Source organism: Heliangelus exortis, chromosome 20, assembly GCF_036169615.1.
Source record: "Heliangelus exortis chromosome 20, bHelExo1.hap1, whole genome shotgun sequence".
Lineage (NCBI taxonomy): Eukaryota > Metazoa > Chordata > Aves > Apodiformes > Trochilidae > Heliangelus > Heliangelus exortis.
In genome coordinates, this window is record NC_092441.1 from 7,925,067 (window position 1) to 7,952,542 (window position 27,476).

The 27,476-nt window shown below is 45.4% G+C and overlaps 1 protein-coding gene across 1 annotated transcript in view; it reads right to left on the bottom strand.

Annotated features, from left to right (window-relative positions):
- Positions 1-1,817: 1,817 nt before the first annotated feature.
- The window catches only part of SHISA6 (shisa family member 6), a 215,286-nt gene continuing 189,627 nt past the window's right edge, over positions 1,818-27,476 (bottom strand). Inside the window, exons 5-7 of the mRNA XM_071763774.1 lie at positions 20,715-20,777; positions 9,109-9,261; positions 1,818-3,184 (exon numbers count right to left, since the gene is read on the bottom strand). Coding sequence (XP_071619875.1) covers positions 2,634-3,184; positions 9,109-9,261; positions 20,715-20,777 — 767 coding nt within the window. The 3' untranslated portion in view covers positions 1,818-2,633. The remainder of the gene's footprint in view (positions 3,185-9,108; positions 9,262-20,714; positions 20,778-27,476) is intronic.

Consider the following 27,476-nt stretch of genomic DNA (forward strand, 5'->3'; position numbering starts at 1 on the left):
GAGATTGCCTTCTGTGAATAAATATCCAGTGACTGAGCTGAGGAGATTGGAGGTAGTCAGGGGAGAGAAGAGTCCCTCAAGGGAAAGGGTCACGAGATGAGGTCTGAGCCTTTTCTCTCTTTCCCTCCCATGCCATGAATGCCAACCTGATCTACAGACAATTCTGGTTTTTGCCCAGAATGACTTTGACTAAGGTTGAATGTTAATGACCTTCTGAACCATGAAGACTCTTATTCCTTCCCATCTCAGTTTCTGTCAAACAAAGCCCTGGTACATCTCACAGATGGAGTCCTTGCTGAACACTCTCTTCATCAGGCTGGGCAGAATAAAGCTCATGAATTAGGACCAGAAAAAGGCCACATGGGCACTGCACTAAGGCCTAACTCTAAATCCCACAGGGAAAGACATCATCCTCCTCCTGCCTACGCTGCACCAGAAAAACCTGGAGCTGCATCACAAGCCTCCACACAAGGCTCAAGCACACAACAACCTACACAACATCCATTGAATGCTACAGGATGGACCTGTTGATATGGGAACATCATTAAGACCAGGAGGTGGGAGGTATCTGAGGAGAGGGAGAAGGGCAGAGCTGATTTGAATGAACTTTAATGAAGAGCCATGTAGGAAAAGACTCAGTGCAGGAAAGTAGGACATAAGGAGAGAAGAATGGTATAGGAATAGAGTGAAAAAATTGTGACATTAGGAAGAAAATCTTTAGTGTGAGGATGCTGAGCCCCTGTCCCAGGTTGCCCAGAGAAGCTGTGGCTGCCCCATCCCTGGCAGTGTTCCAGCCCAGGTTGGATGGGGCTTGGAGCAACCTGGGCTGTGGGAGGTGTCCCTGCCTATGCATGGGGTGGCACTGAGCTTTAAGGTATCTTCCAACCCAAGCCCTTCCATGATTCCATGATTGTGTGAATGTGTTTGCAACCTAAAGTCAGTTGTCATTTCTCCTGGAGGAGGGAGCTTGCCTCTCATTTGGATTGGCAGCACAGGTAGGTGCATGTGGTGAAGCTTTGTGTGGACACCATGGTCCATGAGTGCTGGATAGCATCCAGCACTAATAGGAAGAGCACGGGGCCTGGCTGACCTTCAGGACCTCTGAGACCCTTTCCTGGCCAGAGAAGTTTGTTCTAGTGGGAGTTATTTCTACAGAATTTGATAGGAACACAAACACAAGGGGGAAAAAAGAGACAAAACAAACCAAAACCAAAACCAATAAAAAAACAGAGCAATGCCCAATCTGTCTAGAAAACCAAAGATAAAACCCTCACAAATTCTGGACCCAAGAGCTTACGTTTTAATGATTTTACAAATATACATTATCTAATTAGCATTATATCAGATATACAACATGCCCATTTATTATAATTATGCTGGATATATAATTTATATGCATGAAATGTAACTGTCTTCATGGCTAGGATCAGTACTCAGTGGAACTGGAATTTGGAAGGTTTTTTGCGGGGGCCATTACATGAAGAGAAAATCATGGAATATTACCAACCTGCTTTTGGATAGACAGACACCCTCAGCTTTGTGCTTCTGCTAAGGGCCAGAAAAAAGATTTGCTACATATGGAGCTCTAGGTTTGCAAATGAAAGGAGAAAATATGGTGAGAAAGTGAGGAACTGGGCCAGTGGAAAATGTTATCAGGAAAATAAACTTCTGGGGACAAATGCAGGCTCAGTGAAAGGTGTGGTAGCCTTGTCTGGAGGTCCTGGTGGAGTCAGGACTTCCCCCAGCTCAGGTCAGCAGTGTGAAGTTGAAGCACTTCTGGTGCTTTAGGTTCAGCCATGGCAAGAAGCTGGAGGAAGATAAACCCTATTCCTATTTACATGTTGGGGATGCCAAGATACTAGGATGAGTGGAGAAAAGGGTCTAACAAGCATTTCAGCATATTTGTGCTTATCGAACACATCAACCCCACTACTTCCTACACTGAGAGAGCAGGCAATTTGTAGGCACTAGTATATTTTTATCTTATGAGTATATTTAATATAAACTAAAAGTTTATTTCTCAGCCAGGCTATTCTTGTCCCTAGATCTGCCAGTCCCCTAGGAAAGTCTGCCCTTGAATTTGCTCCAAGGGTGAGGAAGAACAGATGTAAGGGTGCTGGCTGATACTGAGCGGTCTGGAGGTGCTGGCCAGCAGCCAGAAGCTCACCTACTTGCTACAGAAAGGCCAAACAGGAGGCATGAGGATGGAGAACAGGGCCCCTTCCTTCCCACCAGGATGAGGTGCTGCATTTCTTCCTCCCTGCCTTGGTCTGTGTGAGACTGTTTCTACTTGTAGCAACTGAAAAGTCCTAAATTCCTAAAAACAATGAGATAATGCAGGGGAGCCCTTGGAAGGAGCCATCTACTACTATGGCTTTCTTTGACAGAAACTGATGCACGTCAGGAAATTTCCTCTTTTCTCCCTCCCTGCTGTCTTTTTGCTCGCTTGGGTTCTTCTGTCACCGACTGACGGGATGGCGTTAAAAACAACAACTTGGATGGGACTGTCGGAGAAGTCTTTTCAGACACTGAGTTGTTAGAGGTTACCTTGGCCTATAAGGCCACTGCAGTGTGTGGGGTGCTGTGGCCACCCCAGTCCTTCAGGAGCATCTACACCGCAGGAGGAGGTGCCATCAAACAGTCACCTCTGTTTTGCTGGCTGTGCGGTAGTGGTGGTGGTGGCCCGGGATGTAGTGCAGTTGTTCAACCGTGTTGTGCCGTCGGGAGGCGAACGCCTGGCGCTTGGCCGAGGTTGGGTTCATACCTAAGGTATTGTACAAGTTATTTGAGGCACTGGGATGGGAGTGCATCTTTGTCATCCTGTAGCGATCCAAGACGGGGGTGGAGACAAAGACGTCTGTGTGGGACAACGCCCGTGACATCGACTGCTCGGGATACCCCGACCGCTCCGGGGAGAGCAGGGGGTCCTGGGAGTGGAGACGCTCTGCAGACAGGAGCTGCTCGTCTGAGAGGATCCGTTCATAAGACATGCTAAATTCCTCGGGCATGATCCTCTCGGGAGACAGCACCCTGTCCTGGGACATGGCCCTGATGGGACGGCGGGGCCTGTCCCTGTGGTTGCTCTGCTGAGACATTTTGATGACGTTGATGGGGAGCGTGCCCCGGGCTGCCAGGTCGGGCAGGTGTCTCCTCCTCATGTAGTATTCATCAGCCTCTTTGTCAGCTGTGGGGAAGGAAATGGAACAATTAGAAACACCAGAGCTGTATGCCAGGGGGTGGAAAGGGGCTGTGTACAGCACAGAGCCTCCTGGCAGGACCCAAGAAGCTGGACGTGGGCATGGGCGTCCACGCCAGGGTGCTTCCAGTCAGAGAGATTCCAGCCCTGGGTGAGTTGTGTGCCCGTGGACTCATGGCAAACAGATTGAGTTGTAATTGCATCCAGACAGGTACAAGTCCCTGTGCAGTGCACCACAGACATGACACAACAGACTCCATATGCTGTTGAATCCAGACCGTGGTACCACGTGAGCTACACAAATAGTGAGTTATGGAGAAATTATCAAATGTCACCTTCACAATCCACTTCTAAAGAAAGCACAGGGAAGGGGAGCTGGGACAGGCAAGTTCCCCATTTGAGGAAACTCATCCCCCCCTTCTGGCCTCACATGAAGATGTGTTCTGGAACCCATGAGTACCCTCATCACATTTTAAAGTACTATTTTTAACTATTTGTAAATGCAATCACAAAGTGCATTTGGTGGGATTTTTGGTGACTTGAGAAGATCCCAGAGTGAGCCTCATCCCAGACACCTGGCAGCCAGTGATCCTCTTTTTAGAGAAGACAGCTCAACAGCTGCTGGTGTGCAGGAAGGGGGTTCCTCATGCAAAGGCAAAGACAATTTCTCCACTGCAGAGAGGGAAGAAGATCTCTCACAGAGTAACTGTATGGGAACAGCCTGGCACAGAGAGCACAGACCTGGGAACACACACACATGATACAATAAATACTTTCCCCACCAGTCTTGAGCCAAGTGTTGATGGGCAAAGACAATCTCCTATGTGACCTGGTCAGCTTCTGGTACCTATCATAAAATTCTTTTGGAGAGTCTTCTGCTTATAAGACAAGTATGATAAAGACTACACCATAATGACAATAAAGGCATTGATCTCTGCTCCAGTATTGCATCCAGTTGGAGATCTAGGATAGGGAAGTATAAGATAGTGGAAGAGGAAAAAGCCACATGTGTGGAGCTTCTGAGGTTGTTTGAGTAATAGAGCAAATCTCTTCTGCAATAAAGTCTGGACAATCATGAGACGTATGAGGTAGATGGTCCCACTTCTGATATTAAGAATCTCTGTAGGCATTCAGCAGACCTAACGTTTAAAAATGGTGTTGAAATTTTCTATTTTCTCTGCCTATGTCATAAATCTATGGATTTCATGCACCACATTGACTGAGAAATAAAGACAATTGCTTGGCCATGCCATGAGGCAGAGTGCTTTTGGAGGAAATGTCAGTGCCCTATGACATGTGATTGGTGCTGACAACATCCCAGAAATTTGCTTACAAGTCAGCATTGGTGCCTTAAGGTCTTCAGCTAAACCCTGGAGTGCTGTAAGTATCCTGAGCTCGGATGATCTCACTCACTAATTTCCTCATCTCCCCCCCCACACATTCAGCACAAACCATTCCATGATTCTACAAGCTTTTTTTGTAGCCTATATACCACGAGGGCATGAGAATTGCCCAAAGCTCTCCTTTTTTGGTGTGCTTGCTGCTGCTGAGATCTGCTCTCCAGAGTATATATTGGAGTATATATTGCAGGAATGAGCCTTCTTTTTGCAAGCTAAACCTTCTTGGAAGAATCTCATTGCCAATGTTAGACAGCAGCTCCCCTGGCCTCAAACACTTGTGTCTTTAAAATCACCTTCTAAGAAGCCTGAGAAGGACTGGGGAAATTCCACATGGCCAGTGTAATTTTGGACATTTTTATTCAAAAATGTAGCCAAAGGCAGACTTGCACACACTTTGTGTGCCCAGGCTTGACAATGTCTGAGGCTGGGTGCAGAAGGGAGCTAAGCAGTTACCACTCTGGCACTTGGCCTCTGCTCTGGAATAGAGAAGTTCCACTAGAATTGCCCAAGTGGCTCTAAATAGATGTAATTAAAACAGAGAACATCCCAAATGGAGCTGTGCTTGGATGCTCACACCTGGACGTGGTGACTGCCTGGAAGAGCTAAAGCAGCTTAATTTGGATTAAAAAGGCAGCATGCTCTACATTTTTAAAATTTCGCCAATTAGAAGTGTTAAAAATAAATTATCCTCTCCTTCCTTCTTCCATCCCTGCAAACAAGTGTAGAAGTCTTGGGTGGCCTTTTGGCCACCACTTTCAGGGGTGTTTCTAAGCTCATGCAGGCTCACTCCTCCTGTGATGCTGAGAGATGCATTTAAGATGTTGGTACAACTATTTCAGGAGTATTTTCAGGTGCAGACAAACTTCACATCTCCATCTCAAAGCCTTCAGAGCTGAAACATCTGGCAGCTTCCCATGAACAACGTGCTGCTTCGAGCAGGCACCAGCCAGACATTTCACAGCCTCTTGCCTCTGAAAGGTGGTGTCAGCTCATGAGAATCACTGAACCAGTGGTGGAGAAAGCAGGTCCAGGAGAGGCCAAGCGTGCTGTGTCACCTGGGTGCCTTCAAACCCAGGGGACAGCTCAGCTCTGGAACTGCAGCATTTCTGCACTGGCAGAGGCATTTTGCTTTCCAATGATAAAGTAAACTCAGCTCAAGGCTTTAGAGATGGGAGGCACCAGGTGCTTCACCCAGTGGGTGTGGGGTGGGAACTGTGGTCCTCTGGTTGCACAGTTTGCTAAGATCAAAATATCTTCAGGACCTGAAACCTTTCAGTCTGATTCATCTTGTTCTCACTGCACCAGTTTGCTCCCTGGGATGCTGGGGCTCTGACACTGCCACCCTTCATCTTTCCACTGGTGCTCATGTGAATACTGAACTTGGTCATTTGAGCCAAAATAAAAGCACAATCAAATAGACTTCCCCCCCTTATGGGATGTGATTAAAAATTCAAAAATGTGTCCTCAGTGAATTCCAACTGACCATAATTGAGGAGCACACAGAAAGAAATTGGTGGTCTATCTATTAACAGAAATTTCTCTTTATTTCAGCTAATTTCCTCCTTCTGGGACTTCACTAATCTTTATAAAACATGTGGAAGTGAAATTACTGGAAATCACAGTTTCTTCCCAATTTCTGTGGTTTTTTTCTCATAGTTTTTGATTTTGGTTTTTTCGATTTGTTTTGTTTTGTTGGGGTTTCATTTGTTTGTTTGTTTGTTTGGGTTTTTCTGGTTGTGTAGTATTGCTGGTTTTTTTGTCCCCCCTCCTCTCTTTCCCTTCCTTTACAGTTTCTGGACCAGGGCTGGTCTCATCAAACTTCAGGAGCATTTGAGTGCTTGATTTGCCTTTAGGATAAGCTGATTTGCCTCCAGGAAGCTTTTTTTCCCCTCCCATATGGAGGTAAAGCCCCAATCCTACTCACACATCTTCCCTCAAAAGTGTAAGGTGCCATGGCAGGAAGGTGGAGCACAGTTCCTCTGACAACGGTTGGAGAAACAAAGACATCGTGGCTGTCTGAGAAGAGAGTATGGGAAAGCCAAGAAGTTTTTCTTCCCATGGCTGTATGTTAATGTGGTTACTATATGTGCAAATGTACATAAGGCCACCATAGTAATTTCTTTGCTTTTCTGAAAGGTAATTGCTTTTCTTTCCCTGCAGTTCCTGTGTAGCTCCTCTTTGGGCTTCTCTCTCCCATTTTAATTGGCTCTAACATTTTCAAGCTGCCTAGTCATTTGTGATGATTCTTTAGCCAATATCAAAAGGTTTAATATGCCTGAAAATATTAGCTTCCTTCCTGCCTGACCTTTCTCACTTTGCTGGAAACAGCAATTCCCTGGAGGGCTGGGCAGGACAGAATTCATGTGGCTGCTCTTGCTCAGCTGCCTGTTCCCATACCCACCCCCTGCTCTTCCCATCCCTCAGCCCAAAGGCAGGGCCAGGAAAAAGCCAGTGTGGGGCTTCCCAGTGAGGTGGGAAAAGTCACTGGGAGGCTTTCCATCCACCTTGCTCCTTCGACATCCTCCCCCCTGGCTCCACAGGCAGCAGCCCCACGTGGGTTTCCTCTTTCCCATGCCCTGCAGTAGGACCCAGGACCTGGTTCTCTATGTCAGCAACCTCATTCCTACTGCTCTGTAAAAGGTTTCAAGCTTCAAGAGGGGCAGAAGCCCTGGCGCATGAATACAGCAGAGGTGAGTGCCTGCCCTGCAGCCCCCCTGCCCAGGGGTGGAAGAGGTGGAGGCAGCAGGAGAGCTCATCTCTTCCCTGTTGCTCAGATCACTTAGATAAGCCTCCCAAAATGAGATGTACTTCATTAACCTCTAGGCACCAAAAATGAGTCTTGTTATAAAACCATAGAGTAATTTCAGTTGGATAAGACCTTTAAGATCATCGAGTCCAACTGTTAACCCAGCACACTGCCAAATCCACTGCTAAACCACGTTCCTAAAATCCAGCATCCAGCTAAGAGCTAGGCTGCTTGCCAGAGCAGCTCTGGCACCAGTGAGAGGCTGGGATCTTCAGAGGGTTCCTCCCAATACAGAGCTGACTGTCCTTCTGCACTCGTTATTGAGATGTCCACAGCAAGCAAAGAGGCCATGTTCCTGGCTGCTGGATGGCTAAAGTAGGATGAGGTAGATCTGACCATGCCCTAGCTGAGCTCTGTCTCCTCAAATGTGGCTTAAGGAGATGCTAATCCTTCTTCCTTTCAGGATGTGCCTTGATTATTCAGCCTCATTCCTGGGCAGAAACTGCCTGTCACTATTTGTCTCTGCTAACTGTGGGAAAACAAATGACCTTTAACTATCTGACATGCCTGGAAAAACCTAGACAAATATCTGAAACAGACTGAATACTAATGCTTTTAGTTTTACTTGGATGGAAATATTTTGTTTGTTAATGGGCTCCTCACAACACTCTTTTTTTAAAAACCATGGCAGGGAGTTCATTAGAAACAAGCAATTCTGTATATGGAAAACAAATCCCCAATAATTAATTTGCAAAGACCAACACTTAGATATTCCTTCTTCTAGACTTTTTGTTAAACTTATCTCCTTCATAAACCACAAGAAAATTATAGTGTTGGCATCTTATCAGGCAAGGTTTAGGAGCAGGATGCTTATTTTCCTTTGGCTCCAGAGAAGACCAGCAAACAAAAAGTGATTCCATGATTCTAGAGATGCTGAGTACGTGCAAACCCAGAGGGAACCTGAAATGCTTAGCTCTTATAGAGCTGAAACTGCTTATTTATTGACTGAAACGTGTAGTGTGAGGCAGAAAATCTTCCTGTCACCATACCACAAACCAGGTGTCTGAGACTGGAGAGGGCATTTGCTGGCACAAAGATCACTTACAATCCCACCACAGCTCAAGGATTTGCCAACAGTAAAGGTGATAGGCTGGAGAACTACAGGAAACTTGGCAGAACAATTCAATACATGAAACAGCAACACAAAACCAGCACAGGGCAGTGAGCATCATGCTGAAATACCAGAGACACAGCACAGACCAGACCAGGGCAGGACCCAGAACCCATGAAATTCAGCCATTGCTCTAGGCAGGGAGATCTCCTCCCACTGAAATAGGTGCTCCCAACCACTTCAGCAGCTTTCTGCCAGCCTGAGGTTGTCATCTGGTGCCAACTCCCCCCAGGGATGGGGAGTTACCTGCCCTGGGTGTGCCAAGGTGAGCTGGGCTGGTCTGAAGCAGCCACCTTGGCTCATCCTGAGCCTGGCAGAGAGGAAAAGGCTCAGGTGGCTCTACCAGAAGTAGCTATGAGGTGGAGTAGTGGGAGGCAGCGTATTGAGGAGGTCAGTAAGGGAATAACCACTTGTGCTCTCACAGCAATGACATTACTGTTTCTCTCTGTTCTTCCTTGATGGGAAGAGACAGCCAAAGAGACTGGAGATGCCAACTTGGGCAGTACAACAACAGAACCTTATTGCCTTAACATTGTGCTCACCACAGCTTACAAGCAAATGAGATACAAAGGAAATGAAATGAGCTGACACCTACTTAGTCTCTTCAGAGAAGAATATTTACTTGAGTTTGTCTTTACGGCAGACTCATAGGATGGTGGGAGGTGAGAGAGGTTCTGGAAGGACCGGGAGAAGGAGAGATCATAGGGTTCGGTGGCAGAAGTAAGGATGTTGTTCATTCGTGGTTTGTCTGGAAAAAAAAACACAAAAGAGAAAGGCATGTCCACAATATGCACCAAACCAAGCTGAGTGAGGAAAACCCATGCCCATGGAGCCTAGCAGGGGGCAGAGCTGTATCTGACCCAGTGTTGGTGAGAAGTTGATTGATCTAATTCAAGCTGGCAGCAGCAGATCGGTGGAAAATGGAACCTTTGGTGTTGTCTCCTTGTCCACAGTGATCAGGGAGAGAAGCAAACTGCTACCTCAAAAAGCATATAAACCAAGCAGCCCTCCTGATAGTGGGACAGAGGTTCTGATGGTCTTTGGGTCACCTTGCTTGCCATGGAGGACTGTGTCCTGGGGCTGTGGGGTGACCCCAATGCAGTCTGCATGAGCTTGGAGGAGAGCACCTGCCTTCACCTTACCTCTCATCAGAGCCTTTGGAATGAGTTAATAGGGTTATTGTGACTGGGACTGATAATCACATTGCTCTCTCCTCCTGCAAGACTTCTGATTAACACATGGAGGCTCCTGGGCAAAGCTGCTCCATGTCCCCAGGAGTTCTGGTGGTCTCCAGAAGTGTTAAGCAGAGCTTTGGGGTGCACACCTGGGTGCAGACACAAGGTTTGGAGCAGTTCCTGATGCAGGAAAGGAGGTCGAATCCCCAAGGGGTGAAGGATGCCCCTCTACTAATTTTAATTTTGTGTCAAAACAGCTGTCAGGATGCTCCTGCTGAGGGCACTGCCAGGAAAGATTAGCACTGGGCCTGGGTGTTAGAAGTCAGGTCCAGATATCCTGCAGAGTTTGTCTGCTATTGAAATCATGGTCCTGTGGTGCAATCTGAATGGTGGGTGGTCTCTCTTCAGCTCAGCCTTGAGGGACAAAGGATCTGGTGAATTGCATTTATACAATTCAGGTGTTCAGATATTAAAATAGAGGAAAGAGGAGTGAAACCAACAGCAGCTTCAGTTTTTAGAAGCAAAGCCAGAACAGACTGCAGTGTGCTCTGTGGGAGTTTGCAGCAGTGATAGGATGGCATTAGCTGGGTCAGAAAGCCAAGGAGGTGACCACTTCAAGTATTGTCTGAAAATGAAACCAGAGGGCTGAGTTCTCTGAGTGGCAGGATGGGGTCACACATTCCTGGGGTGCCCCTCTCTAGAGAGGGCTCTGAAGAGCAATGCTACATGAGCTCAACACACTCTCAGGACTCTCTTATCTCCTCTGAAATGGTTGAGATTACAGCACAGCTTCTGCCCAAAAGGAAATGAACAGCAGGAGAATTTCATCCTGACACTTGTGTTGACCTTGTGTGGTGTCCAAACCTTTGCAAACTTCCCTCATCTCCCACAAACCTCTCAACCAAAATCCACGCAACAGAGTGAAGGTACTTCAGAAGACATTTTTCTAGAGTAAAAAATTGTTTCCTGCAAAAAAAATTGCAGGAGCCAGGCTGTCTCCTCCCCAACTGCTATTCCCCTGTGTGCAGTCCTGCCCCTGCAGCTTTCCTCCCATTGTGGTTTCCCAGAGATATTTTAAACCTTTTCTCACCTACCCTTCACTTTGACTCACTCAGTCAAACACAGCTGAGACAGTCTGTGGCACAATCTTGCTCCTCATTTCCTCAGGCTGGAATAATCAGAGCACTCCTGTAGCTCTCAGCAGTTCCAGCCCCCGTGCTCTGCTCAGGGCCACCTGAACTGTATCAGGGGTGGAGGGGGGGTGTTTTCCAGGGTCTCCAGGGCACCCACAAAGGGCTGAAGGGGATGATGTGGACCCTCTCAGAGATCTGATGGCACCCATTTTTATGCACTTGAATTCCAACTTCCATGCCTACAAACCCAGCAGTTGCTCCTCCCTGCCCTTTCCATCACTGGTCCATGAACTCTGCTGCCCCATGAGCATCCTCCCCATGGAGCTGCCTGCAGAACCAATCCCAGCAGTGCACTCTTTCCCAGCTCTGTCCTAGGTATGTCTGTGAGCAGGGGAGCATCCTCACCACCAGGATGATCTATCCCACCCTCTGCAACCCCTGACCCTGCCCACACAGCCTGGTGAGGGGGGAAAACTGCTCTGTCAGAATAGGGGTCCAGCACCTGCACCCCATCCTCTGGGCTGGACAATTGACAGCCAATGGCAGAGAAAGAACAGCCCAGCTCTCTGCCAGACCATTGTTTTGTTCCCAGTTCTGAGAAATTACAAGGTACTTTCCTACTAAATTTAGCAATGGTGAAAATTTCCTCTTAACAATGCAATAACCATCTTGGTTAATAAACTCTTCTTCCCTTTTGCTTATGTATGTCTCTGCCCTCCTTGAATAGGGTTATTGTCTGGCAAAAAAGAACATAGCCCCAAGTGAGGGTATAGCTAATGTGTCATCTCTCTGAGAACATTATTTTCTTGCTGATGACTTCAATCCATGTCTAATAGACTGACTGCAGGATTAGGAACTGCATCATATTCATCAGGGCTCTGGAAACAATTGATTAGATATTATCCAGTAAACAGAGACTATATCAGCATTTAAACTATGTCTCCACTCCTGTTTGTGCTTGTGCAGCAAGGACCCTGGGGTAACATCTCTTTGCAAATTTCTCAACCAGAACCTGTATCTAATTTCCATTTTGCATGGAGGTTTGGACATGCTGAAATAACTCCAGTCATATGTATGGAATTTGTGTTCAGTGCCAGAGCAGGAGCATTAATTGACTGCTTGCATGAGGTGTGTGAAATTAAGTGCCACACTTTTATCTGATGGGCTTGTGCAGAATCAGTTCATCTTCTTACTGCTTTTTCCATCCAGTCAGTCAGGAGCAGACCATAATGATTCTGGCAAATGAGAAGTCACCTTGAAATCCACCACCCATCATTCAGCAGAATGAGGGATAAACTGCAATGACCAAAGATAATTTCACATGTCTTTTGCATAATGTCATTTGAGAGAAAGATCAGAGAACAGAGAGACTCTAGTAAGGAGAAATATCTTGTGCAATTTATATTCTGGAACCACTTCAGCATAAGTTTCCTTTTTTTTTTTTTTTTTTTGTGGTTCTCGTTGGCTCCTATGGGAGATGCAGGTTGTCACTAATTAACTGGATGTAAAATAAAAGGCTCTCCACATTTTCTCCAAGGCAGCTGAAGTCCTATGATCCCATGTGTCCCAGCATCCCCACTCATTCCAGTCCCACTTTGCCTTCTGGGCAATGGGAAAATGGAACTACTGGAAAATGGACAATGTCCTGTGGTTACTGGGATTGCCTTTGCAAGTCAGCATTAGTCCATGTTTTCTAGGTGCCATGATGTGCCTCTGGCACACATTCCAGGTGCAGTTTTCCAGGTTATTTGCAGAGGAACACAGGCAATGAAGCTCACCCAGCTCACACGCACAACAAAGATGGGAACACCACCCAGCAGTGGCATTTCTTATGGTCTCTAGATTCTCTTTACTCCAGGCTCAAAGCCACCACACCTTTTTAAAGCCAATGCAACATCTTAAAATTCTGCCAGCATCTCTCTGATTAATTCAGCAGCAGAGGGATCAGCTCCACAGCCATTCCTCATCTGCTCAGCATGGGTGGCTTCACAGTAGTCTGGTCAGTGTCATGTTGCTCCAGTCACTGGAAGGGTTTGTGGCATGGCACAGCACTGCCAAAAAACTCAGTAGGATGCACAATGTTGACACAATAAGGCCAAGAAGGGAGCAGGCATCTCTGTGGAGACACTTCCCTTTGCAAGTCCCACGCCTCCTCTTGGACAGTTCCCAAGCAATAACCGTGTATTTTCTTCATGAGCCAGAATTGCTGGGCAGGTCCAAACCCTGATGTATTTCCATGAGAACCAGTGGGCTCATAGGCAGGCTCAGAGAGGGTCCCCTGACGAATTCCAGCCAGGTTCTTGCATGAAAACTTGGGAAGGTGCTGCCCTGGAGCAGAGCAGGAGAGTTCTGCACCCACAGACCCAGGAGCACTACCTGCAGTGCTCCTACCTGCAAGAGATAGACAGAGGAACGTGTTCCCTGCTGCATCCTGTATCCTGCAAAGATGCACTGTGGTTGGCATGGCACCTGGATGGATGTTAGGGGTTGCAGTTCCCTCTGTACTTTGGGGACTGCAGTTCCAGGTGGTTGGTGAGTGGCTGTACAGATTCACTCCTCTGCTCCAGGAGTGCACTCGACTGCTTTGGGATCTCTGAATTGAGGCAGATCCCACATTTCACTGTCAGGGCTATGCTAACCTTCTGCAAGCCCGGGGCTCAGGAGCAGTTTCTGGATTTCTAGAGCTGGAGACTCAATTGTAGAGATGAGACCTGGAGTCTTCTGGAAGTACCTTGTTCTGCCCTTGTTCTTGGAATAGAGTTTCTGTTTCAAAGTGTGTCTACAAGAGATATGAACCTTTCAAGTACAATGACAGGACCAGATGATACCCAAGGAAAAAGAAAAAAAAAAAAGAAAAAGAAAAAAAAAAGGTCAATTTATAGCAAAGTTTTAAACAAAGCTTAAGAGGCAAGAGGGATGTGCTCCAGATTTGCATGAGTCTGCACATATGTTTTGTGAATTTTGCAAGACATTTCAACAGATGCCTTTTAAAACATTCACCCAGAGAAAGCAAACAATGTCACCTAGGAGAAGCTGATACAACCAAGGCTCCTGCTGCTCAGCTCCAGCTCAGCACAGCTCCAAGCACACTCTGCTCCCCCAGCACTGAGCTTCTGCTCGGTGGTTGGAAGGCTCAGACACAAAGACTTCTCCAGTTCTGATGCAAGACCCTGCAAGGGATGGTATTCCTCAGGAAAATCTGGTGGGAGCAGGTGGTAATTGGTAGCCTTCTGTGCCAAAATGGAGCACCTCCTGAGCCCTCCTGGAAGTCAGATGCTGTTTCAGCAGGCAAAAAGCTGGTGTTCACACACTCAGATTAAAATTTATAAGTACATTTCTAGTGTTTGAGGGGGGGATGATCTGTGTTTTAACACTTCTCTTTTTTTTTGTTACAAACACTGTTATTAACAGTCCTTTGCATCTCCCACAAAGCATGTCAAAGAGCTTTATACAATTCCAGGTCAGATCCTCGGTGGTGTAAATCAGCATCTCCCCAGTGAACAGCTGCCCTCCTTTGTATGAGCCCCAGAGGTGGGATTTTAAATTCAGCCAGCAATGGAAAAGCTCTGTGTAGCAGGATGGTGCTGCCACTGGGTCTTTGAGGGCTGAGAGCTGAGCAGCTCTGAAGGGGTAAGATGCAGAGAGGCTGAGCTACCCCAGCACATTGCAAGGTGATGTCCTGAAATCCTACAATGTGCACAGCCAGCACACACCTGCAGGCCCTGCACTCTCCAGCCTTGGCAGATGACTTGGTTCATCTCTCTTCCCACTTTCATTAAAGCCCTGATGCTTTGCAGAAGGAGCAGCCTACGTAATGTGCCTGTTTGTTCTGTAGGATATATTCTAGAGATCTGATTATCTTCTAATTTCCTCCTGTATATTTCTACTGGGGATAAATCTAATTTAAACAGTCTGTAATTGTTACAATTTTGTAAACAGTGTCTTAAACACAATAGACACAAAACTCTCAACAAATTGTTGGAGGAGATGTGACAGTGTAGGGAATCATTTTCATACCTTCTGGGATTGTCCCGAATTGAAGCTTCTGGTCTGATGTGAGAAAATTGATGCAAGAATTATTTCAGCAATATATCCCCCAAAGCCCTATTACTCCATGGGAAGGAAGATGCCCTGGATTTTTGAAATGAATAAAAGAGGGAAGGAAGGAAGGAAAGGAAGGAAAGGAAGGAAAGGAAGGAAAGGAAGGAAGGAAGGAAGGAAGGAAGGAAGGAAGGAAGGAAGGAAGGAAGGAAGGAAGGAAGGAAGGAAGGAAGGAAGGAAGGAAGGAAGGAAGGAAGGAAGGAAGGAAGGAAGGAAGGAAGGAAGGAAGGAAGGAAGGAAGGAAGGAAGGAAGGAAGGAAGGAAGGAAGGAAGGAAGGAAGGAAGGAAGGAAGGAAGGAAGGAAGGAAGGAAGGAAGGAAGGAAGGAAGGAAGGAAGGAAGGAAGGAAGGAAGGAAGGAAGGAAGGAAGGAAGGAAGGAAGGAAGGAAGGAAGGAAGGAAGGAAGGAAGGAAGGAAGGAAGGAAGGAAGGAAGGAAGGAAGGAAGGAAGGAAGGAAGGAAGGAAGGAAGGAAGGAAGGAAGGAAGGAAGGAAGGAAGGAAGGAAGGAAGGAAGGAAAACCACACACATAGGTGCATAAGTGTATAGGAATTGGTTTAAAGTTGACATGGGTATGGCTATAAAATGAAATTTGCTTCAATGAGAGCAAACCCAGACATCAGCTATGGAAAAGTACTTGGGTGATTTAAAAACTCAAAGTGAAGCCATTTGTTGCATTTGTTGTGGTGGTTTACCCAGTATTTTTTTTAGATGATTATCAAATGCAATGAGCTGACATAAAATTATGATACGACCTTCCTATTAACTAGATCACTTAGCAATGTGCTTGCCATTTATATAGATGTAAAAAAAATGTTAATGCAAGATCCTTTCAGTTAGCATAAATTAAATATGCACTAAATATAATGAGATTAAACTTCAGTAGCAGTAAAAAATTAAGTAATAAGCTTTACTGAAAGTGAGCCCAGGCAGTCAGCATATATTTCTGTTACAGCTAATGCTGCACTGCCTCAGTTCTGTTTTCTGCACCAGCTGCTTCCCTCCCAAAAAAAAATGTTAATGTTGTTATAGGAGTAAACTTTTGTGTGCTTATTTTGTATAGAGACCAAACAGCTAAACAAGATAAATTAATGTGTAACAAGATTTACCTGCATTTCATATATAAAATAGTTGTGCTAGCACTTGGACAGTCACCTTCACCTTTAAATATGAAATCACCATGTTTCTAAAAAATTGCATCAGAGTTTTTTAGAAACTTAAAATCTGCAGGTGATGTAAAACTGAATTCTAAAGCTAAGGAAAGCCACCCCAGGCTTCTGATTTTGGTGGAACTGAGGGCTGAAGCCCATCACTGGAAGCAGAATTTAGGCTGAGGTTTATAAAGGACTGGAGATACCTCCAATAATGGATAATGGAATCTTTAGTGTCACAGAAGTGAATTAGGTGCAGGAAAGGACCAACAGCTGAAGAAAATCAACAGGATTCTCTAAAGTGTGGGATACTCAGAGTCACGTTGGTTAATTCAGAGCCCTCAACCATGGCAGAAATGAAGTGCTGTTGTTGCAGCCCATGGATTGGCAGCCTTACCCACCTGCCTGTGGTCATTTCCCTCAATCTCCACTGCAAATTGTCTTCCCCAGCACACCACATTTTCAAAACCAGATCAGACATCTGATTCACCCCTCTGTGAACCCTCTGTGCCAGCCAGGCAGGGAGAAAAGGGGTGACCTTCTCACTCTGTGTGCACTCTGCTGTGAACCTCACTCTGCTAATTAAATGATAGCAGCCTGACAGAACAGATTATATGTGAGCCCACCATTAATTAGGAGGTTGTTCTTTCTTCTTGCATTGGAAGAGTTCAGTGGAACTCACAGCAGTGCTCCTGGCTGCACAACACTCTGCCATGCGTGTACCTTTCCCATTGAGAAGCTGAGCATCTTCCAAGCCAGGTTAGAACAGACTCTTGGGGAGTTAACCCTGGGAACCTGGAGTTGAAGCTGAACAGTTCATAGAACTAAACTAAAATCTGCATTTGTTTTATTTTATTTTTTAATTACGGCTCCTTGTGAGCATAGGTTGTCCTTTTCCCCTTCAAATTTGCTTCTTTACAGATAAAAAAACCTGCCACAGAAACATGTGCTCATGTCTGCTGCTGATAAACACAACATGCATTCAGAGAGGGTTTATCCCAGAGACAACTGCAGGGAGCAGGAAGAGGCAGCAGGGCAGCATCCCTCCAGGAGAGCAGATGTTCACCATCCTCTGCCTTTCTGAGCTGAACAAAGAAAACCTTGGTGCTCGGGGTCCAGTGAGCTGTTCCTGGAATGCTGTTTGGTGGGATGGATGCTCCCCTGCACACCTGGATCACTCCCACACACCATGATCCTGTTATGAATCCCAAGACCTTTGGGGAGCTGAATGGGTGGGTACCATTTGCTCTCCTCTTGCAAAGGACTGGACAGCTTGGACAGGGGAGCACAGGGAACTCTGCTGTCACCCCTTCTCCATGAGAAGTTCTTTCTTCTGCAGAGCCCTGAGCCCACAGCTACCACAGCTACATTGTGAAAAGCCTCCCTTGCTCATCCAGGGTTAAATGAGTTTGGAGACTCATTGTTACTGGAATTACAGAAGGTAATAAACATATGAAGTTCCTATGATGATGGGAGAGAGATCACCAGCCCACAGCAGCTGAGCTCCCATCTTGTCAAGTTCCAATAGTTTTCAGCAGTTTCCAACAGCTCAATCTTTCCTTCACGTGTCCCAGGTCAAGTGTAAGCAGTCCTTGGGGGGACTGCCAGGATCTCCTCAAGGCACAGCAAGGACTTTCTGGCTCTTCATCCTGGTGCTGTTTGTCTGGTGCCATGTCACCTCCATCTGCTCTTTGCTCTCTGCTGGTAGCCTGAGACCCTTTCTCTGCTGGTTTTACTGCAGTTTGCAGTGAACTGAACTTGGGTTGACTACACCACAGGGCACGTCTTAGACCTCACACTGGCTTCTGTTCCTTCTTCTGCTCCTTTTGGATGGTGTCACTGCATGCTGGGGGCTAGAGACAGGCTAAGGGATAGAGATCATCAGCGTGGTGCTCAGAAATGCAGCTCGTGTCCAGTTACAGATTTGCACAATCACCCAGAGAACATACACCATGTCCTCCCCAGGAAGGCAATTCAATGAATCCTGTGGTGTTGCTGAACTATCTCAGAGTTTCAGCAGTAACTATGGGTGCTGCAAGCTCTATGATGTCTTATTTGAAAGGTTCCCTTTGGACTCACCAAGCAATGGCTCAGCAGAAGCACACATGAATATCATGAACAAGAGTCCATGACCATACTTATAGCTTAGGAATAAAATATAAGTCTGAAAAAATAAGTCAGATGGTTATTTGTAGTCAGATCATTCAAGTCACTTTGTACAACCAAACTGTTAAGACACAGTAAACACAAGAAATGAGTGGAGATAAAAAATGTGAAAGTTTCTAATCCAAGATCACAAGTATTTATGCTTTGATTTCTGTCTCTCAAGTACATAAAAGAGAAAAGCATCTGTCAGGGCCAGAGGGAAGTTTAGCATCTTGTTACCTTCAGTTATTGAATGTGCTAAGGACCTGATGATGGAGCTACATTAAACCTTCTGGGCAGAGACAGAGCTAAACAGGACACATCTGGTTCTGCCGGGGTGGATCTCAGAACCCAGCATGTGCTGGATTTGAAGGACAAGTAGCTCAGCCAGGGAGAAGGCAATACCATTTCAACCCAATTATTCATCTTTTTTCTTCTTTTCTTTTTTTCAGGAAAGTAAAAAAAAGATAAGTAAGTAGCCTGGAGAGCATGTGAGGCTGTCATTCAGGTTCAATAAATACTCCTGTGTTAATGCCAGGTTTAAAGCTGATGTTGTTTCTCCTGGTTTTTTGGGGGGAGACAGAAAAAAAATAAACAAGCCTAATGCTGTAATCTTGCAACTGAAAGAACCTGCAGGCAGAGGAGCTGCCTGGCCCACCCTCTAGGAAGGAGAAACACCAAAGGTTTTAGGTGCCCTTTTTCTTTCAAGGGCATTTGTTCTCCTGCTCTTATTTGCAGTATGGAAATTTCTATGCAAGAACACATAACACATAACAAATCAATTACAGAACAGTTACCAAAACCAAGTTTCAAAGTGAAAAGCAAATGCCAGAGCAAAAAAAAGAACAGTCACAAGAAGTGGATATTAAGATGAGATTTACTCATCTCTTACTGGTTCCCCAGCAGAAGGAAAGGTTCCAGCTGCAAAAGTTGGAGGAATGCATCACATTCAAGGCACAAAAGGTGCATGGAAGAGCAAGGACAAGAACAAGACAAGGGAGCAGCAGAAGAGGTAGAAAAGCAGAGAGGAGCTGGGGGTATATCCAGAGGTTGGACTGTTTGCATGGAGATAGGGGCAAGCACCAGTTTGGGTGGTAGTGACTGGGCTGGATTTGGATGGAGCCAGGAAGCTGCAGGGGATGTGGCAGTGTGGCCCTGTGGTCACTATGATGCAGGGAGGGAGCAGCTGCTCCTCTGCTTTTCTGGGGCCAAAGAAATCAGAAGGCAGGGGAAGCTGTGGCAGAGGAGGCAGAAGGGCTGGAGGGACAAGGCTGTGCAGAGACAAGCAAGGGTTTTGGCCATGGAGGATGTAAAGAGGCATCTCCAGGCTGGGATGAGATGGGGGAAACAAAGGGCAAAACAAATGGGTAATGTTGAATAAAGTCTAATTTTTTTTTTTTTTTAACTGGCTAAAGAATGATATGGGACATCCCCAGGTTTATTAGGTTAAGAGGGATGGACAGAGAGGTGCCAAGAAGTGTGCTGAACCATAAGCTGAGGTAGAACAAATGAAAATTGTGGTTTCTTCAGAGCTCAGCAAGAACTCTGTCAGAAGGGATATTAGCAGATTTTAAGCTATTTGGGACCAAACCTAGGGAAGCCTTGTGGGATCTCTGGAAGGGCTGCTTTCAGCCTTTAGAGGGCTGGCCAGGTACAGTGTGATAGGCAGCCCAGGACACCTCCTGTGAGCTGTCACACTGAGGTGATGGGGATAGGTCAGTGCTGGTCCACACTGTGAAGGGCATAGGGGTATGAAAATGCTCCAGGTTTCATAATTTCCTGGGGTCAGAGATATGTCATGTTTTCATAATAAAATAAAGGGGATTTGGAAGGGTGTGAGAGCAAGTCGAACAAGTTTAGAAGAAGCACTGCTGTTTAGTAAAGTGGGAAGGAGTAGTCTTGAGTCTCTTCATGGTCTTTACCTCTCCTACATTAATAGAAACCAGAGAGGCATCATGGAGTGAACCAGGGGCTTCAGTATCCCAGCCAGGCCCATGGAATGGAGGCTGCACAGCTTGGATTTAGCTGTGAAAACAAATTCAGGCCACATATTGCTACACCTAAAGCATCTCATCCTGGGAGCCCTTGCCCTATGTTCACTGTCCTTCCAACATGTCCTAAAAATATGCACAAGTAGCACTATCAGTTGAGGGGCTTGGCTGACAAGATGGACTTTCCTTTGGTTATAGTTTTAACTGTTTGCAAGAATTAGATCTGACACCTTGCTGGTGTGGAAGGGGGAAAGGAGCAAACAGACACAGAGAAACACAAGGTTGATAGGTAAAATGAGAAAAGGCTGGGCCATATTTCATCATGCTCACTGTTTTAAAATACGGTCTGATGTTTAATGTTAATGGAAACCATCATTCATGCATCAGAGGAGCATTTCTATTAACATTAAACATACTTTGATACCAGTAAATAGTTTGATACCAGTAAATGTTACTGGCTGGCAGAGGAGACTTACAACGTGTAATTTTGCTCTTTGTTTTCTCTTACCATGAGTAGGTGTCTGGGTGGCACTGTTTAGTATCAGGTGATTATAATTTTGTTCTTGGTCATCTGAAATTCACAGAAGAAAAAAAAAATTGCTGTAAGAAACAGCTTAGCATACCCACTGATCTGCAGATGATAATTACAGCTCACAGTATTCACAGGAAATCTCAGCATGATTAAAGAAAAGAGAAGAAAATGCTTAAGAAAGCAAAAGATTCTGTTATGTAGCTCACTTAAAATTCGAGATGCAAGAAGAACATGATAATGGGAAACTGCTCCCCTTCTGCTGAGCTTGCAAATTAGAGTTATCAGCAAAGGTACAAAGCACGTCCAGACAGGAACAACCCCCCAGCTTGTGTACTGGTATTAGTGGTGTGTGCCTGAGAAGCACTGGGACCCCCAGCCCCTTCTCCATTGCTCCATCTCCATCCAGCATGGAGGTTTCAGGACATTGGCCCCAACTGCAGCCACCCCAGCCATGTCCTGCTGCCTGCAGGGAAGACTCAGAAATACAAGAGGTTGAGTTAAATAGCAGCACCTGGGCTGCAGATCTCCCTCTCCTGAGAAGTGAGAAAGCTGTGAGATCTGATGCATTCAGCACCAGGCTTCAAAGCAGGAGGAAAAATCAGTAGAGGAGCAAGTGCTACCCTTGTGCTGAGTAACCACCCTTTGGGTTGGAAAACAACTTCCTCTCTCTCTGTAATAAAACAAATAGATAAGTGACTGCTGCTAAAATTCTGTCATCTTTAGTTTCCAGACAAGCCTTCAATACAGAATGAAATCTTTGTCCAGATATTTACAACCTGTTGTAGTACTATAGCAATACAGAGTGAGAAGAGAGTTCAATAAATTTTCTTGGATCTCATGCTTCCCCAGTGCAGGATGGGCTGCTCTGATGTCTAGTTTGCTATTCTTAAAAACTTATTCATATTTCACTTTCTTCACACAAGCTCTGTTTAATTAGGTCTTTCTCAGTGTTTTTTAGGCCAATTATTTATTTCGTGTCTACCATGGACATGGAGAAAATCACCCTTTTTTCTGCTGATACTTGATACCTTTCCAATTGTTCTTCAGCATATACAAGGGTTTAGGATTCCTGTTTCAGTCCAATGCATAACATTTTTCTCCATTTAATCAATTTATTTTCATTCTATTTCTCCAACTTATCAAGAACACTGTAAATTCTATTCCCATTCCCTAATAGGCTTATGGTCATCCAGGCTTCTTATCATCTGCAGATTTAATAACCAAGTTTCTTTCTCATTGGTAACAAAAAGACCAAAGACTAACCACATCAGTTCATCCTTCCACTGGTATTTAGTTACATTCTGTGGATTTCAGCCACCATGCCACATACCCTATAGATGTCCATTAAGAACATGCTTCTCCACTTGGTCTCACATCATTTCCCAGAAGCTGCTGAAAATTTTGCATGATTGTCAATCATGTTGATTGTCAGTATTAGGTTTATGGTTGGACTTAATGACCTTGAAGATTTTTTTCCAACCAAGGTAATTCTATGATTTAGGTCATGATTCTTAGCAGAAGCTATTTCCCCTCACCACAAAATACAGTGAAAATTAAAAATAATTTATAAATAAATTATAATATTATTATAATTTATAAATAATAATAAATAAAAACCATCTTGACATGGTTTGTTTCTGAGAAGTCCATGTTGGCTGCTTCTTTATCTCACTGAAAACTTGTCTCCCTGCACAGCATGCTGAATGTTTGTGTACAGCCAGGGACTAAAACTAATTTCTTACTAGAAAACGCTTCCACAAGTAGATATGTCTAGCTCATGAGACATCAGTCATCAACTTGATTATTTTCTTAGGTAACCTGTGTATTCTGTGCTTCTGAAAAGCTATGGGGCTGGAGTCTGGGCTGGTATGTATAGTATCAATCACATTTGAAATGTAGTAATAAATTAATCACACTGGGTCGTGACACTGTCAGGCAGAAACGTGTCCTGATTATTCCTGTTAGACTGGTATTTCTTCATCATAGCCAGAAAAGGGGCTGCTGGGACTACCAGAAACACAGCTTTGGAGCAACCTCCCCTATTTGAAGGTTTTTGGTTGTGCTGTGCACGTTAGGGATGTCTGTGTCCTGAGAACAAGTTTCTCTGTTAGAACTGGTGTTCTCTTAGCAAGTTTATAACATTTCAGAATCCCTGAAGTCACTTTGTCCAAACCCCTGCTGAAATCAGGGCCAGCCGAAGCAGGCTGCCCAGAACCATGGTGGATATTTCCAAAGATGGAGACTGCAAATCCTCTCCTCAGATCTTCCCCCAGTAAGAAAAAAAAATTTCTTAAATAGAATTTCTGTATTCCAAGTTGTGCTCAGTGGGCACCACTGGGCAGAGCCTGGCTCTACCATCTTTACTTTCATCTGTTGTTTTCATACATTGAAGAGATCCTCCTGAGCCTTCTCTTCTCCAGGCTGAAAAGACCCAGCTCCCAGTCTCTCCCATTACAACAGATGCTCCCGTCCCTTAAATATCTTCCTGGCCCTTCTCTGGATCCCATCTGGTTTGCTGACGTCTCTCATGTACTGGGGAACACACCACTGGTCCCAGATGTGCTCACCAGTATAGTGCAGAGGGGAAGCATCACCTTCCTTGACCTCCTGGCAGCACATCTCTGAAAGCAGCCCAGGATGTTGGTGGCCTTCTTTGCCACAAGGGCGCATTGCTAGTTCATCTTTAACTTGGTGTCCATCACTTATTTTATAGGTTATTTTATCCACCATTTATTATCATATTTGTAACTTATTAAATCTATTTCTGAAAGTTGCAAACTAATCCATGAGTAATGAACCTGTTGTATTTTTGGTGACCTCTCCTTGACATTTGCAGCTGGTAATTTCATTTAGCATGACCAGACTGCTACACAGCCACTTCTCTCCTGAAAGCCTTAGAAAGTGAGAGATTTCCCCCAGAATTTTCCATCCTTCCCATTATGCAGCTTTGCCTGTGGCTCCTGTGCTGGTCCCCATGATTTTCAGGCAGGTGGAGGGCTGCAGACAAGCAGGAGAGCTATGGCCAGCAAGGGCTTCCAGCCTGGCTACAGCAATGCTAATTTAAAAATCAAATTACAGAAAGCATCCAGACTTTTTTTCCTTTTTACAACTAATGTTACTTATACACGTAGAGCAGCTGACAGATAAGAGGTGACACAGACACACGTGTGTGTGGAATGGAAAACAGTGGCAGACATAACCTGAATACATTAATTGTTCCAGAAAGGAAAGAGCAGAGGTTTCTCACTCCTGGAAACACAGAGTACACCAAAGCAGTCACTCTCACACCCTCACTCCTGAGTGGGACTGTTGTCTACACTGAGAACAATTAATGTCTCACAACTATTGTCTTCTGGTTCGGATCAGATTTCCATTTCACTCCAAACACTTCCCCTCCCCTTTTCCCTTTCCTCTTTTTCCCCTCTAGAAAACACTCAGGCCCTTCCAGTTTTCTGGTAAGAAATGCCATCCAAACCAGTCAGCCCTTGGATTATTGGGATTTTCACGTGGCTGAGCTGATCAGCCGTCTGAATGCAACACCGGGCTTCATTTACCACATCCCCAGCCTTTTGTCATCACTTCCTAAGCAATTAAATCCTTGCAAATGGTGGCGGTGCCTCCCTGCACCTCTGCAGCTTTATCAAGATAAAGCTGCTAATTGTGCAGCCCCGGCCAGGCAGCAGCATCCCCGGGTTTGAAGATAGAGAGGAGGGATCCCTCGGTGAATTCCTGAAATTTTGCTGAGAGTGTACACACATTTTTGAAATTACCTAATCTAGTGTCAGCCGTGACATCTAATGATTGATTTCAAGAAGCTCAAGCATCTTTTCCACAGAGGATGATAAAACATGAAGCTATAATTTTCCTGGTGAATATGGAGAGGGCTTTATGGTCCTGCAGTAGCTGAGTTACTTCAGTGTTGGGGCAACATCAGCTTCCTCAGACTTCTCTGGGCATTGGTCACCACGAGTGCCCAGAACAAGTCAGGAAGTGTCCCTGGGAGCTCAGAGCACCCCTAATGGGCAACTGAAATCTGAGTTAGCTCCAGGGGTGGGACAGTGCAGGACAGCCCCTCATCCCCTGCTTGGCAGAGGCAAATCTCATGTGCTGAGGTGCCGGGCATTGGAGTGGCCTTGTCTTCCCATGGGCAAGGCCAGCAGGTCAAATCAAGACTGTTCAGCATAAATCACTCCCTGAAGTGTCTGTTTCAAGGTGCAAAACCCCAGGTAACTGAAGAAGAAAACTGCAAATAGCCCCCAGAACTTTGCCATTGCATGTCCAGGAGAACCTCTTCAGAAACAACCTTTTTTGCATCAGAGCTTAACCTTTCTTTTGGTACTTGGTTTGACTCTCCTCTAGGGTGTATTTTTTGAGTTTCAGGGATTTTGTGTGTTTATTGTTAGTAAAACCAGGATTTATTTTGCTCTATAATAGAAAAACTATCAAGTGTCAGAATATGGACAGAAAATGCTATATTTTCCAGCCTGTCTTTCCTAGTAAAGTTCCTGATGAAAATGGCAAAGCAAAGCTATTTTTAATACATGCTAACAATATTACAGATATATGAGAGCTGTGACAGTCATGCAATATTTTACAGTAGTTTAACAGTATTTCTTAAAAGGCTGGGAACTGCTCTGAAATCTGTAGTCGACAGGACAAAAGAAATGGATTAAAAAGGAGAAATCTGCCTGTAAAACACAATCCCTTGCCTTCTGCCTCTCTGGTCTTTTCAGCTACTTCAGCATTTGTCTACCTTCAACTCTGCTCCCCCAGCTGAGATTTTGCAGAGAAGGATGTAACAAGTGGGTTATTTTTCTGATGACAAGATAACTGTTTGGCTTCTGCACTAATGAAGAGAAAATCCCTTTCAAGGGCTAATCTTCCAGACTACTTCAATTCAACAAAAGGCTTCAGGCTCTAGGAACTGAAAGAACTGCAGACCCCGAAAGCAAGCAGGATGGCTGACCAAAAACTCACAAGGAGAATGTGAATACTTCTGGCATAAAGCTGCTCATTTATCATCTGCCTGCCCCCCTCTGGCATTTTCTATTCGAAATTTGTAGTCCAGAGGGGAAGCCTTGAGCAAATGTTCTTTAACTGCTGCCATGCTGATCAAGCAAAGCTGAGCAGGAAGGGAAGGCACCAACCCTTTGCTCTGCAAAACCTTTTCCCATTAGTTTTGATTAGTCAGAGCTGATGCCAGACACAGGTCCCAGCACTGGGGACTGTCCCAGGGAATGAGGCATGCTGAGGATGGACTTCTCAGAGCATCCCAGGGAGTTGGGGATATTGAGGATGGACCTCTCAGAGCATCCCAGGGAGGTGGGGATGCTGAGGATGATTGCCTCCTAAGGCAGACCTGCCCACCCTTATCAGAGGTGATATGCAGAGGAACACTCAGCCTGATAGATCATTAAATCCCAGCTGCCTTTCGTGTACATTAGCCAATAACTAATTGCTTTTTACTTTTGTGCTGTGAGTATCCTGCTTGCAGAGTGTTTCTGCACCTGGATAAGGATACCCAGTAAAACTGACCCCTGTGAAAAAGGGGACTGTAGCATGGGGCATGCAAGACAAAGCCAGGTTTTTAGCTGTTAGTAAAGTCAGTATGTCAGTTGCTAAAGGGGATGGAAATGCCAGATTAAAAGGCTGTCCCCAAACTCTTAATTTGATATTCATTATGTCAGGTTTTTGTTCTACCATTCCAGCCTATTTTTCAGCTGTAATCCTGTGACTCATTCATTGAACAGGATGCTCGGGGAATAAGGCAGCTATTCAAGAGTTATTTTAATCCTCATTAAGCAGTGAATGGCCCTGTTCTTCAGTACCCCACACCATCCAAACCCTGTGCTGATTACAGAACTGTTATTTTCCATGCAGGTTTTCCTCTAGTGCTGGTCCAAGCCTCACAAAAAGCTTCCAGGCTCCTGTTGCAGGCAGGGTGGGGTCTGCCAGCCCCAGGTTTAAACTGAGCCAGGGAGGAACTGTTCTTGCATCTGTAAGGCTTCGTTACTTATAACAAACAGCCGTGGAACACTGGAGTCAGATTTTTTCAGAACAGTTACAGGATTTCTAATAGGATTTTACAAGAATAAATCAGATGCTAAATAACTGTAGTGCTTTTGTGGGGAAGGTCAGGCAGGTGCAAGTGTTCCTAGTTTATGTGTGGGGAAAATGATAAAGGCAGGTGGGATCTCTTCCCCGTCACACAGGAACAGGAGGAGGAGTGGAAATGCTCCCCCAGTCCAGTTCAGCCCCTGTTTGTGAGTCTATCACAACCATGGCTGAGCAGGGCCATGGCACCTGGCTGGAGCTCCACACTTCTGAAAATAATGTCACAGGTGATTTTAAGGAACAAGAAGCCAAAGTGACTTTGAAAGGTTCTAACTAACTGATGAGCTCAGCCTCTTCCAGGCCTTTCACACAAAGCAAACCCTGCTGTTCACCCACATCAGCCCCAGCATCCCCCCACAGAAGCTGCCCTTGTGCCTGCCCCTCTGTGCCCTCCCCAGCAGCAGCCCTGAGGCCAGCCCAACCTCTTGCCACATGGAAGCTCTTACATGGATGCTCCATGTTTTGCTGGCAGAGCAAGATGAGTTAGAGGCATTTCACACACCTGGAGCTGCTGCAGTCACGTCAGCAGGATTTGCACTGTGGACTTCACAGAATCATGGAATGATTTGTGTTGAAAGGGACTTTGAAAAAGATCATCCAGTCCCATCCCCCTTGCCATGGGCA